Source organism: Littorina saxatilis, linkage group LG5 (genome assembly GCF_037325665.1).
Source record: "Littorina saxatilis isolate snail1 linkage group LG5, US_GU_Lsax_2.0, whole genome shotgun sequence".
In the NCBI taxonomy this organism is placed as follows: Eukaryota; Metazoa; Mollusca; class Gastropoda; order Littorinimorpha; family Littorinidae; genus Littorina; species Littorina saxatilis.
Window position 1 is genome coordinate 34,383,776 of NC_090249.1, and position 14,211 is coordinate 34,397,986.

The following is a 14,211-nucleotide window of genomic DNA, read 5'->3' on the forward strand; positions in this document are numbered from 1 at the left end:
TTGTCTTCCCGCCTGCCTTTCCCCTCACAGTCACATACCCCATTCATCCTAAACGCTTTTATAGCTTTCAAGGGACCCCGTTTTAACGGTCAACACTGACCACAAACAAATTGCTTCATCTAGTGTGTCAGGGTCAGGGCTAACATAATGTCGGCCTTTCCGGAATGTTCAGAATGCCCAACGAAAACAGAAACAAAACAATCATCGGACGCGTGGCCAAGGACGTAAACAAGTTAGAAGTTTTCTGTTAAGTTTTACCGTCTGCCACTCTATAATGGACTGTCACGTGGCCCTTGCATAGGTGTACTCCTGGTTGACCGTATACGACCTCAGATGTGTGTGTGTGTGTGTGTGTGTGTGTGTGTGTGTGTGTGTGTCTGCGTGTGCGTGCGTGCGTGTTCGTGCGTGCGTGGTTTTATGTGTATTCACCCTTTCCAATTGAAAACTTGTTTTGTAGTGTTTCAGACATCCAATGACCAAGAATTCACCATACCCTATACAGATTATTAGATTTTCTCAGTGCATAGAGGTTTTTTTTCTGTAAATACGCTAACCTGTTTTCTTGTGCAAACCACCATTGTGCAATCAGATAATGATCCGTGAAGATTTTTACATGCGCTCCCAGCGTCTTCCTAACTGAACAAATGCTATTAATCAACACGGCCGGTTACTGAAGCCAAGCGAGTGAGAGTGTCCTACCCAGCTGATTCTCATGGCCGTCACCAAAGTCCGTGATAGTCTAAAGGATACATATGTCACTGAAGAACTTTTTTTTCTGACATAACCACACTTATAGCGTACGTTACCATCACCTTGCACTCTGCCTGGTATTTTCTTACAGACAACCTCTGATTTTACAACTGATTGTAAGCTTGTTATTTACAGTAAAAATGTCCTCAAATGTTAGTTACCTTCAAACTAGGCATAACAGCAGTCGTAAACGTTTTTCCTATTGCTAAACACAAGCTATCCTCGCTGTTTGCTTCTGCATAATAATTGTGCTATGGTAGAAAAACGCTAACGGTTCTAACGTGCATGGGTTTCAGCACTTCTTTCATTGGTGGAGTAAAGAAGAGTTGAATATCTCTGGTCAAACAGCCACAGAGGACTTGTGAACGCCGAGAACAGATAATATCTATAGAAAGTGTTCAGCAGCAATTCTGCTCGCTATCAGTATTCGTGTTTTGCGTTACGATTCGATGAACTGAACGAATAACATTCTTCATAACTCATAACTCATAACTCATAACATTTTATTGATCCAACAAAGGAAATTAAATTGGTCATCAGCACATATAGGTCATTAATTAATAATTATAAAAGAATAAGAGAAGAAAATTCATAAAACCCATGATAACAAAAAAAATATCTAAAGTAATATATGTACAACTACAATACCCTTTTTACTTGCACACATGACACACCGACACACCAACACACATGCATACATACATACATACATACATACATACATACATACATACCAAAGATATTTTCCAATATATCCCGCATGTACTAGTCTTCAAAAGGTCGTATTTTGTATTCTGTCACTGGTCTAATCTAGCTTTCATGATACTGACAACCTTTAACTTCATTTGTTCATCAGGCTGGCTCTTTTACCGAAGGGAGCGGGATTTTCCCCTGTGTTATAAATACACATTTAATTAACGAGGGCCTTATCCTTGACGTGAGACAATGTCAGATCCGTTAAACACCACACTCTTATCGTGATAGTATATTTCTGAATATGTTCTGTTTTTGTAACTGACTCATCATAACATGTTATGAGATGACGATGTTTTGAAAATCAGTCATTATTTCCTAGAAATCAAAGTCTAATTTGAGAAAGGCATATCTGTCGAAACAAGTACAAAGAAAAGCATTGCTATTTGTCCTTTAAGTTTCGAAAATACCGATCAAATTCAATCTGAGGTCATCCGCAGAACCTTACAGTAGGTTGGACCAACTCATTTGCATCATCAGTCTAGTCTTTGGCAGTCCTAAAATTCTGATAGGGTTTTAAAGATTTTCCAAAATGCAGCTTGTAAAGTTCTGACATTATCAATCATAAGTGTTTCTTTACATAATCATATTACTGCTTTGGCAGTGAGCATATCTTAACGACAGCTATAAAGCTATTCTGAAATGTCTTCGCATACGCAAAAAAACTACAACAAAACATTGTACCCTACAATTATCAACATAACTTCGAACGTATAGAAAGTATTGGACCTTGCACCGATCACTACCAATCCTATCGTTAGAAGCTAGCGTTTACTTTACATTGCTTGCCTACCCGTTTGTAATGGAGCTGTGTGCATGATACTCTTTCTCCAAAAACGTAAACAAAATACGAAGAAAACCCTACTTTCACGATAAAGGTATGCACAGGAGTGACTCGTTTCAGTTGTACGTTTACGGTATGTCAAGCGAAAGTGTGCGCGACAGTTCTTTACAAGACATTGACACCAAGTTAAACATTCATAATTAAGCCTGTTTTGGTTAAAAAAAACACACACACCCACATGCATGAATAAAGGGCTCGGCTGTCGTTTTGAAACTCTGATACTGAATCTGAAGACAATCGTGCATTTTCAACTCACCAACAGGTTTAAATCAGCGTCTCGCACACCTCAAGCTTAAGATGTTATAGCGGGGGCAGATATGCCAATACCAACACCGACTACTACGCTTTTGACATAGTTTGTCTTACGAAAGAAACGCGAACATGGGATATGTTTTCCCACAGCAAAAGTACTGTCGGTTGATAAGCAACAAAAATGTGCTGATCTTCAGCTACATAAATTGTTCTAAAAACTATTGTATGACAGTAAAGTTAAGTGTGCCACATTAATATATCAATCAATCAATCAATGAGTCTTATATCGCGCATATTCCGTGGGTACAGTTCTAGGCGCTCTGCAGTGATGCCGTGTGAGATGAAATTTTATACGGCCAGTAGATTGCAGCCATTTCGGCGCATATTTACCTTTCACGGCCTATTATTCCAAGTCACACGGGTATGGGTAGACAATTATTAACTGTGCCCAAGCAATTTTGCCAGGAAAGACCCTTTTGTCAATCGTGGGATCTTTAACGTGCACACCCAATGTAGTGTACACGGGGGGAGGTTCGGACACCGAAGAGAGTCTGCACACAAAGTTGACTCTGTGAAATAAATTTCCGCCGAACCTGGGATCGAACTCACGCTGACAGCGGCCAACTGAATACAAATCCAGCGCGCTACCAACTGAGCTATATAAGCGACGTAGTTACGTCCCTTGAATATGAAGCTAGGTTTACGGGATTAAGCGATTTTCAAAGTAAAAAAAAAAATCGTTTTTCAACAGGATGTGTTTCAGCCCCAACAAACTGCCACGGTTCTCTCCGTCTGTAAACATTGTTAACTTGCAATCGCAGCCTCAAATTCGGACAAGTAAAGTTGAAAATTACCCATTTTTGGAGTTTGTTTGTTGGTTTTGACTGACATGATATGCTTTGTAGAATGACTAAATCTTCAAATAGCCAAAAGTCCGCGTTTTCTGTGTAGCTCAGTATATTTCAGCAAAAGGAGAGACAGCTAGCAATGCCTGAGTCTACATACCGACGTTGACACCTTGTCACTCCCACCGCTCAGTATGGAATCTGTCAGGCAGAGATTTTTAACGATATTCGGACAACTATCAGCCGCTTTAATCTCCATCTGACTCCTGTCACTTCAAACTCGACTGACATTTTCTGGGTAATCTGACCGGCGACTGGCCGAAGGCAACGAGTGGTTCTGGTTGACCTGGTTGGTCAAAACGTAATAACCACGCAAGACGTTGTTTCCTTCTGTTTGACCATCTTTCGTGGTTATTATCATTATGTCGTTTTGCTTTTGAAATATTCAAACTTCTTCAGCTGAACACATGCATGTCAATGAGCATAACAGTATGATGTCAAGTGTTTCTTTTTTTTCTATCTGTGAACTGATGCTTTCATAGCACATTTTTATTCCACGGATGGTTGAAACAACTACAAACGCCAAAGTGGAAATGCCATTTTTAAGACCGGAAGAATGTATTGACGCAGCACACGTTAGGAAGATAATGTTACATCAAATAATGTCTTATTAGTTCCAATCGACATTAGTCCACCACAGCGATCTCCAGTCATACAGTTTTCTGTTTGTCCTACTTGCCAAAATATAAAAACACAATAAAAGCAAACGCCTGGAAGATATGAACAATATAGAGTGATTACCTGCAATAAATAGCAAGATCATATATTAGGGAAATGTTGTGGTAAAACGAAATCACATAACTCAAGCCAGACGAAACCACTTCCATAAAAAAAGACGAATGATCTACAGTGTAGTTGCAACCTTTCGGAAACTTCCACAAAACTGATTTATAGAATTTAATGATAATTCAGTAATACAAAACATGGGATAAAAACAAGTTATGCTGAGACTATTTTTTGCAAAGTTAGAGATCATCTGTTACAAAGACTTCACACTGCGATTGATCTGCTTCGATTGTTGCCAATACATTATACCATCTGGTTAAACCGGGCGGATGTACCTTACCCATGCATTCTTTACACCTACACGACTCATTATAAATGCAGAAAACATACACCTAGTTAACTCTCAGCAGGCAAGCATTCATGCCGATCATAGCCTCCACAAACACTTACAATACACCCTAAAAATGCATGAAACCCATCCTGGAAAGAATAGCGCGGAATTCCAAACACGTAGAAAGAGACTGCAGAAGATAAGAAGAACCCGAGACTACAGAAAACAAGGGGGAAAGGACGCGCTACGACTTCAAGTGTTTGATGACTAGGTGTGTGCACCTCAGGGGGGCATTGTCCCTGAGACATTGGAATATAAAGGGAGGAAAGAATTGATCGGGGAGGAAGCGGTCTCTCTCTCTCTCTCTCTCTCTCTCTCTCTCTCTCTCTCTCTCTCTCTCTCTCTCTCTCTCTCTCTCTCTCTCTCTCTCAAGAAGAAGAAGAAAGAAAGGTGTATGTATGTGTGTGTGTGGGGTGTTACAGACGGTGTTTTACTTGTGTGTTTGTGTGTGTGTGTGTGTGTGTGTGTGTGTGTGTGTATGTGTGTGTGTGTGAAAGCCAAAGGAGCACTGTCGCTAGGAAACTACGACTGAATGGAGGAGGATCTGAGCTTGTGGAGGAGAGGGGGTCAGTGGGGAGGAACTACCGATCGCTGAGGAGGTGACACCAGTGGAATGCGAAAGCACTGCCACAGGTGACATTTTTCGGGACACCACCTGAGATTTACACCTGTTCGCCAAATCGCAGGTAAAGATCGTCTGGGTTGGAGGTACCGCTTCCGCGTGTGTCTCAACATTCCATCGCTTCCTCGATGGTGATTTCCTGTGTGACATTTGGTTTCGCAAGAGTCCCGTCTGTTTGTCTGTTTGCCAATCTGTCTGTCTGCATATTTCTCTCTATGAAAAAGGAGTGCGAATTGAATTGAAGTAAGAGAAGTAAAATACAATAATGATTGAACTCTCTGTAACCTCTGGTAGGATTTCGCGTGTGTATGAGTATGTTTGTTTGAAAATGTGTGTGTGTGTGTGTGTGTGTGTGTGTGTGTGTGTGTGTGTGTGTGTGTGTGTGTGTGTGTGTGTGTGTGTGTGTGTGTGTGTGTGTGTGTGTGTGTGTGGGAGAGAAATCAAAATCAATTTGAAAGGGATCATAGAGAAGCACTTATGGACTCCTATGTCTCTGCAGATCAAATCGAATGTTAACAAATCTGACACACAGCCTCCGCCTCTTAGTTCTCATCTCACGTTATAATCTCTGTAATCTTCCGGGGGGTGTAGATCGCTAGCTAACTCTTCTTCCTGCCCTTCTCTTCAGATGTTTATCCTGCAGTGTTTGGTCAGCAACTGTTGCCAGCGGTCAGCGTGACTATGCAATGTAGCACTTGCACTGTTTGTATTTCGTCAACTCTGACACAATCACGTGTTGAGTACAGCTGTTTTGGCGGACGCACTGAGAGTGTAATGTCATGCTTGTCATTCGTGCTAACTGGTATACATGTGACCCATGTTCTCAAATTGATTATAGGCCTCCCCTACCCCCATCCCTCTTTGGACAAAAAGCTCAAAGGAATGAACCTGAAATGAGCCTAACGTGATCCCTTGTCTGTTTTGCGTTTCAAAGAAATGTGCATAAACAGTGTCTTTTTTCAAGTGCGTGACTACATGCGTTTGAAAGAAGACACAACAAAAGTTTCTTTTAAATGTAATTGCAAATGCGTGTAAGATTACCTTGTGTGAGAGCGAGCGAGGAAGAAGAAAAACTGCATGTGTGACTCAAACCTTCTAGTGCTGGGCTTCTTCTTTGTAAAGGCGCCTCAAGCCTTTCTCAATTCTTTCTCCTATTCGCAAATCCGGACATCCGATTTGGGTGACATTCAAAAGTAACATAGATATCTAACAGGAGGATACACTGTTGTCCGAAAAATTTAACAAGGGCACAATATTATATGCAAGCTCAGTATACAGGTTGCTCACTAGTTTTAAATCGATATCCCTTTTATGGTGCCTTAGGTAGCTGATGTTTCTTTGTGTATGTTTCAAACACAAATGACACAAGTTATAATGTCTGCATTCACTAACCGTCCACTTTTATTAAACCGGATTCATTGTAAAAGTAGTCCCTTTACACATTTGCCATGACTGGTAATCACGTGTTCTGCATACATTCCTAGTCCAACAGAAACGTGGTTCAGTGCCAAATTCATAGATCTATCAACTACAATTGTTGTTTATATAAACGCCATAGTTTTACTACTGGACTTATACGTGTCTTTTGGCATTACAGCTTTTTAGTCACCACTAATAACCCCACACGCAAGCTACCTTACAGGATATTGCATCACTTCTTATTAATTGTTTAGCTTTAATTGTGACAATACTTCAGTGACAAACCTACGAAAAAAATTAAGTTTCGGAATTTCAACTTCCTGTCTCAATAAACGTTAAAAGTAACACTTTTTCAATTTCTCTCGCCGCAACGGTTTTTTTGTGTGTATTATAGTTGTTGCTATGACTGATAGGTATATGACGATATGAGCAAGCTTAGAGTGCCTTGCGTGACTAAATAGTAGAAGACAAAAACGGGCAAATTAGTTCAGTAACTGACTCATTTGACACTACATTGGAAGGACATTAGGGTGACAAGTTATTACAATAAACGTTAGCATTCAATTGCCGTACTAGTACTTTTGTTTTAGTTTTTTTTCTTTCTACAATAGCTTTTCCGTCGCGACTGTTATTTTTGACGTCGTACTTTCTAGTTTCGCATCCTGGTAAACTAGTGGACACGGGGACGTTGGTGACTCACAAACGAAAGAGTAAATTGCACGGGCATCATGTTACAATTGCTTGTTATAAAGGTGTGTTTGTTTGTTTGATTGCTTGACGCCCAGTCCACCACGAAGGGTGATATCATGGCGGAGCTGCTTTGACATTTTAACGTGCGCCACACACAAGACAGAAGTCGCAGCACAGGCTTCATGTCTCACCCAGTCACATTATTCTGACACCGGACCAACCAGTCCTAGCACTAACCCCATAATGCCAGACGCCAGGCGGAGCAGCCACTAGATTGCCAATGTTAAAGTCTTAGGTATGACCTGGCCGGGGTTCGAACCCACGACCTCCCGCTCACTGGGCGGATGCCTTACCACTAGGCCACCGTGTTGCGGTGTGTTATAAAGGTACTTCTCATACGTCACAATAAACGCGCCCCGACTTTTCCATACAATACGTGTGTCCTTCCACTTGGACATACAAAACAAATCGGTCTGGCTGCTTCATGTGTGGCCGGAGTCAGAATGTTTCACTTTCAATCTCGCAGGTTGACAAAGGTCTTAGCTACAAAATTAATCAAGCAAATCATTCCTTCTATGCACAGACAGCTTCCAGACTGTCGATTTTTTTATTTTTTTATATTTTTTTTTATATATGACCAAGCTGAAAGATGCTCAACCCCAAGGAAAAGCCTGAATTGGTCTATTATGCTTCGCAACACGAGAAGGGCAGGATCTTTCATGAACTATTATTTTGCCGTCAAAGTCTTTTGTCCCGACTGGCACCCTTACCGTAGGAGCAGCACAACGGAACCTTGTCTTCCTAGCACAGCAGAAAAACGAGGATATTAGTTCACTGAGTGACTCATAATAAACAAGTCAGGACTTACTTATGAGGACACGAGTCCGGAACTCTGCGGTCAAGTACATCCTGCCTGCACCACACAAAATAGGGTCTCTTTACAGCTCTTTGAGTTGTAACAGTACTGTGCTACTGTTACATTACTGATACAGGCTTTCGCGGATGTGGCCTATTCACTTTGAGGCCAATCAACTTGACTCATAGTTTGATAGGAAACTTCTGGAGCTATTTATACAAAAAAAAAACTTAGGAGACACGCGACACGTAGGGGAAAACAATAACTGGGAGTATTTTTTGCACTATCGCACAAGTGCCTAATCTGTGCTTTGTGTTATGGGCTATTCAATCGCAATCACAACCAAAACAACGACACAAACAATAGATTACAAGACAACAAACAAGCACACTTTCTTTGTATAAACTCTCAACCGACATCATCATCCTCCTCCTCCAATCATCGATGACAAATGATGATCGATTTAGTCTAATGTTGATGAGTAAAAAAGCAGATTAGCATTAAATGCAGCTTTCAATATCTTGACCGCGTATAATTGTAATTCAGTTTCCTGAAAGCACGGAAACAGTTCATTGAGCAGTACACAACGGAAACAGAACGCTTCATAATCACAACAACAGTCTCGACCAATCAAATCCAAGACGGATGAAACTGGATGCTAATTAGAAGATAATGAGGTAATGAAACAATTGCAATGAGGTGGTTTCAATAGTACAGGCAGCTAAACAAAACAACGACAGACACAATTCTAAGTCAAGACAAATATGGGAGAGATAAGCAAAAGAATCACATAAGTAGAAAGCACAAAACTGGCAGAACTAGTGTACACACGATCCGTAAAAGACTGTCTTGAAAGAACATGAACTGAAAATCTGGAGAACAACAGATTTGGGTATCAAGGAACGGAATAAAAACAAGCGGCATCAACTTCCGCATGAGAAATCATGACTGAAAGTTGAAAAAAGACTGTACAAGAACAGGAAAATTAATTAAACTGTCTGTAAACCTTGCACACAGAAAAGCCGAATAAAACTTTAAAATGTAAGAATTACCACTGCATATATGCAGGCTGTGAGAAAAGATACGCCTCGTTCATTGAATGGCACCGACACGGCTTCAAGTGTATACATCAGGAATACAAACTCAGACCCAAGAAGAAGCCAACATACCCGCATAATATATATATGAAACAAGAAAGCCTGAGTGTTCAAACACCAGACCAGAAGCCGAGAAAATTCGATCACTTGCAGACACAGAATTACGAGGCACAGAATTTCAGAAAAAAGGGAACAATGTCAAGAAAGCGAGGCGCACTGCAGTGACAGAAAAAAAGACATGGGCCTGAAATTACAAGATTGCGCAGTCACTGTGCAAGATCAACTTGTAAAATGTTATTATTATTATTTATTATTATGGGGAGCTTATATATCTTGAACTCCCGTGGAGCCAGATTCAGGCTGACTCTCGGTAGAGAAATGAGACTCAAAGACAGTCTTTCTATCTTTCTTTTCTTTATTTATTTGGTGTTTAACGTCGTTTTCAACTGTTCAAGGTAAAGACAGTCAGACGCACGGGTAGAGGAAATGATGTGAAATGATTGGCTGATGAAAATATACATGACAAACAAGCATGCAGAGGAGATAGTGTGGTTAATAATTAGTAACTAACTGATGATTGAAAGCTCATATCTCAATCACAAAATGAGAGAAGTTAAAGAGCACTCCAAAAAACAAACAAAACAAACAAAACATAACATATTTCCAGAAACACACTGAGACACACATAAAGACACACATACCAAAAATGAAAGAAAACGAACTATAGAATAGCAACCGGGACCCATAATGTAAGAAAAAAAGTATCAACTACTTACCATTTCCGTTCTGAGTTTGTCCATGGCCTCATCAATAGAATTCCTCTGTCGTCGTTTCGTCGTGGTGTTGCTGGTGGTAGTCTTGGTGGTGGTGGTGGAGGTGGCGGTGGTGTCGTCTGCGGGGCGGTCGTTGTCGTTGGCAGGACGATGGCTCTCCCAGCGAGACTTGATGCCGTTTGCAGCCTCTACTCGAGACTTGTAGAACTGCCGACACGCGTTTGACAGTTCAATGGACGCGGTGTATTTATCTACTGACTCCAGCTGGTCTGGGACTTGCAGGCAGTGCTCTGTAGCCATGGTAACAGAAACGAAGTTGTCAGACAGAAGAAACACAAACGCTCAGATCGTAAAGTTTCCAGTAACAGCGAAGAACTGTTATGTGCCTGTGGAGGTTTACTTGTGTTGGTCTGAAGTAAGTGCACGTATATTTGTCACAGCACGGAGACAAGTAATGAAAGAAACTTTCACAAAACTGCAATTCACTCCTGTTCTTTTGAACCACAGTTGTCAGTGGGCACGTGCACGTCTTTTTCACTGAAATATCGTGTGCAAGAAACACTTTTATAGAGCACAGAGAGAAACACACACACACACAGACGTCCGTTCGTGGTGAGCGCTTGCTGTTGAATACCTTTAGAGCCACAACCTCCCAGCACTAGTTTCGCTCTCGCCAACAACAGCCTTCGCCCTGATTGGTCGCTTTGAGAGACAGCCCATTTCTCGTTGACAGGGGACGCAGCATACTGTTGCGACTGTGGTGTGCACTCGTGTGTGGCTTGAACACCCTCGCGCCCCCTAATTGGCGTAGAGGCGCGTCCCCCGGGTGGGGGATAGGGGAGCCTTCTCAGTCTACTAACTTCTGAGAGAAGGTCGCATCACTCTCGATGCCGTGAACCTAATTAGGATCTTTTTCTTGTTTCTTTATTTCTGCCTCCCCAAAGTCCTTTTACTTTCCTTTTCTCACCCATAAAATTCTTCACTTATTACCCTTGTTAAGTGGTTCTTGTATAGAATATAGTCAATGTTTGTAAAGATTTTAGTCAAGCAGTATGTAAGAAATGTCTAGTCCTTTGTGCTGGAAACTTGCATTCTCCCAGTAAGGTCATATATTGTACTACGTTGCAAGCCCCTGGAGCAATTTTTTGATTAGTGCTTTTGTGAACAAGAATCACTTAACAAGTGGCTCTATCCCATCTCCCCCCTTTCCCCTATCCCATCTCCCCCCTTTCCCTCGTCGCGATATAACCTTCGTGGTTGAAAACGACGTTAAACACCAAATAAAGAAAAATGGCTTGAACGAGGCCACTTTGGGACGGTCCATTTGCTGTATTGAGGTTACGCTAACACAAATACTTGTCCCCTGTGTTGGGAGAGGTTGGCGAGGCTTACGCCAAGCGGTTGTAACTCAGACGAGATAGGAATGTGGGGACTTCGTTGTTCTTTTCTGACGTGTTCCCACTGTTATCATCTGTGACTCGATCGAATGTGTCATGAATTATCAGGTGAACTGAAACTGTAATTACTTCCTCTGTTGGGTTATGTGGTAGTACAAAGAAGTAATTGGCAAGTTATCTTTGGGAAAAGTGCATAACAAAAATAAGGCCATGTGACACTTTTGTATCATTACTCAGTGTTGATTCAGTGTTTGATAAGGCATAATACAAATACTAATGTTTGGCAACTAAATGAGTTAGGTGTTGAATTGACGATTGTGGAAACAAAAGCTTATAATCAAATTCCCTCTTTCAGTGCTGGTTATCTGAAGATCGATTGTAAATCTAACAGTATAAATGTCAGTATTTCCTTCAATCATGTCTTACTTGATAATATGCAATCCCTATTCCAAAACGCAGAGAAAGAGAGGGAGAGATAGAGATAGAGAGAGAGAGAGAGAGAGAGAGAGAGAGAGAGAGAGACACACACACTGACACACACACATACACACACGCACACACACACACACACACACACACACACACACAGTTAGACAGAGAGAAACAGAGCGAGAGTGAGATCGTGAGATATATATATATATATATATATATATATATATATATATAGATAGAGAGACCGACGGACAGACAGACAGACAGACAGGAAGAAAGAAAGAAAGAAAGAAAGAAAGAGATTGACAGACACTTAGACAGAGAGACAGACAGACAGACAGATATAGACAAGGAGGCAGATGGAACAAAGCAACAACAACAAAAAGATAGCGAGAGAGAGAGAGAGAGAGAGAGAGAGAGAGAGAGAGAGAGAGAGAGAGAGAGAGAGAGAGAGAGAGAGAGAGAGAGAGAGAGAGAGAGAGAAAGAGCGGGAGAAAGAGCGAGAGAGAGAAAGAGAGAGAAATAGAGAGAGAGAGAGAAAAAGATAGCGAGAGAGAGAGAGAGAGAGAGAGAGAGAGAGAGAGAGAGAGAGAGAGAGAGAGAGAAAAAGGGAGAGAAAGAGAGAGAGAGAGAAAGAGAGAGAAAAAGAGAGAGGGAGAGAAAAAAGAGAGAGAGAGAGAGAGAGAGAGAGAGAGAGAGAGAGAGAGAGAGAGAGAGAGAGAGAGAGAGAGAGAGAGAGAGAGAGAGAGAGCAACACAACACCGTGAGATGCAGGGAAAATATTTGCGGACGCAAGGGGAGTGTGTGGCGAACCCTCCGTTCCTGCTCTCGCCTTTTCTTGGCCAAAACTCAGCAAGCCTCTCGGACGACCACTCACTTCAAGCTACAGTTGAGATCCTATAGAATGCAGAGAGAGAGAGAGAGAGAGAGAGACAGACAGACAGACAGACAGACAGAGACAGACAGAGACAGAGACAGATAGAGAGACAGAGACAGAGTGAGACAGAGACAGAGACAGACAGAGTAAAAGAGAGACAGAGAGAGAGAGAGACAGAGAGAGAGAGAGAGAGAAAGAGAGAGAGACAGAGACAGAGAGAGGGAGACAGACAAACAGACAGACCGGCATACAGCGATAAGAATGTATTCCCCCAAAGAATTTTTTTACTGGAATTATCGCACGCTCGGTTAGGCTATAGTTCCCAAAGGAACACAACAACAACAACAACAACCACAAAAACAACAACAACAACACACAACAACAACAACAAGAGAGACTCGAGAGACACACACACACACACACACACACACACACACACACACACACACACACACATACACAGAGACAGACAGACAGACAGCGACAGAGACAGAGTGAGGAAGACAGACTGTCTGGTGTTGGTGGTGGTTGTGTAGCACGGATTATATTTACGAGACGAGAAGAACAAGAGCTTTCCCTTCAACATGTTCCCAAGGTCGCACAATCAGATTCTTCTGTATTGATCGTGTTTTAATTTTTCCTCCCAATAAAAATTGATATGAAACTTCCTTAAACAGTACATATTTTGAAAAGTTCCTGTGAGGTATTAAAACAGACAATGCGGAAACTTAAGGAAGTGGCACATCAGGTTTCCAGTAGGACTGAGGACTGAAAATGTTTCCTCGGCATTCCTCGGCATTCCTTGTTCATCAAATATTCATTCTGTTACACGAATACTGACGGTCTGCAAAGCCAGACACTAGAAATGGCAGACAAGACATACATACTTACGATCACAAAAACGTCATGTCTGGTTATGCAACTACTTCATTATAAGCGATAACACAGACTCGCATTGTTTGTGAGGTGTTAGTTTGAATGAGCAAGACACCATGAAGATGACGCAATCGTTGGGTCACGTCACATAGTTGAACTCATGAACTTACCCGCTCTAATTACCCCCCGTACTGTCCTTTGTCTTCTGAAATGCGGCTGTTTTAAACATGAAAGTAAACCCTGTGACTCGAACTCGACAACGCTCGTGTGTTTTTATGTTTGATGACCAATATAGGTAATATGAATAATAAACTAAGAAAAGAAAAAGAAGAGAGCTCACCGAGTAATAAATAGAGAATACTACATGGCTTGCTGTGTCGTACCAGATTTACACGAGTTGTTTTTTTAAATATTGAACTGCGAGCGAAAGCGAGCTGTTCACTATTTGAAAAAGCAACGAGTGTAAATCTGGTACGACACAGCAAGCCATGTAGTATTCTGTTTATCCTACATACTGTACTTACGCGACACAGCAAGCCATGTAGTATTCT

General features: G+C 41.5%; 1 protein-coding gene across 1 annotated transcript in view; it reads right to left on the bottom strand.

The window, feature by feature from the left end:
- LOC138966949 (uncharacterized) overlaps positions 1 to 10,725 on the bottom strand; it is a 47,400-nt gene extending 36,675 nt beyond the window's left edge. The window contains exon 1 of the mRNA XM_070339359.1: positions 10,082 to 10,725. Within this exon, the coding sequence (XP_070195460.1) occupies positions 10,082 to 10,378 (297 nt within the window). The 5' untranslated portion in view covers positions 10,379 to 10,725. The remainder of the gene's footprint in view (positions 1 to 10,081) is intronic.
- Between the last annotated feature and the right edge of the window lie 3,486 nt (positions 10,726 to 14,211).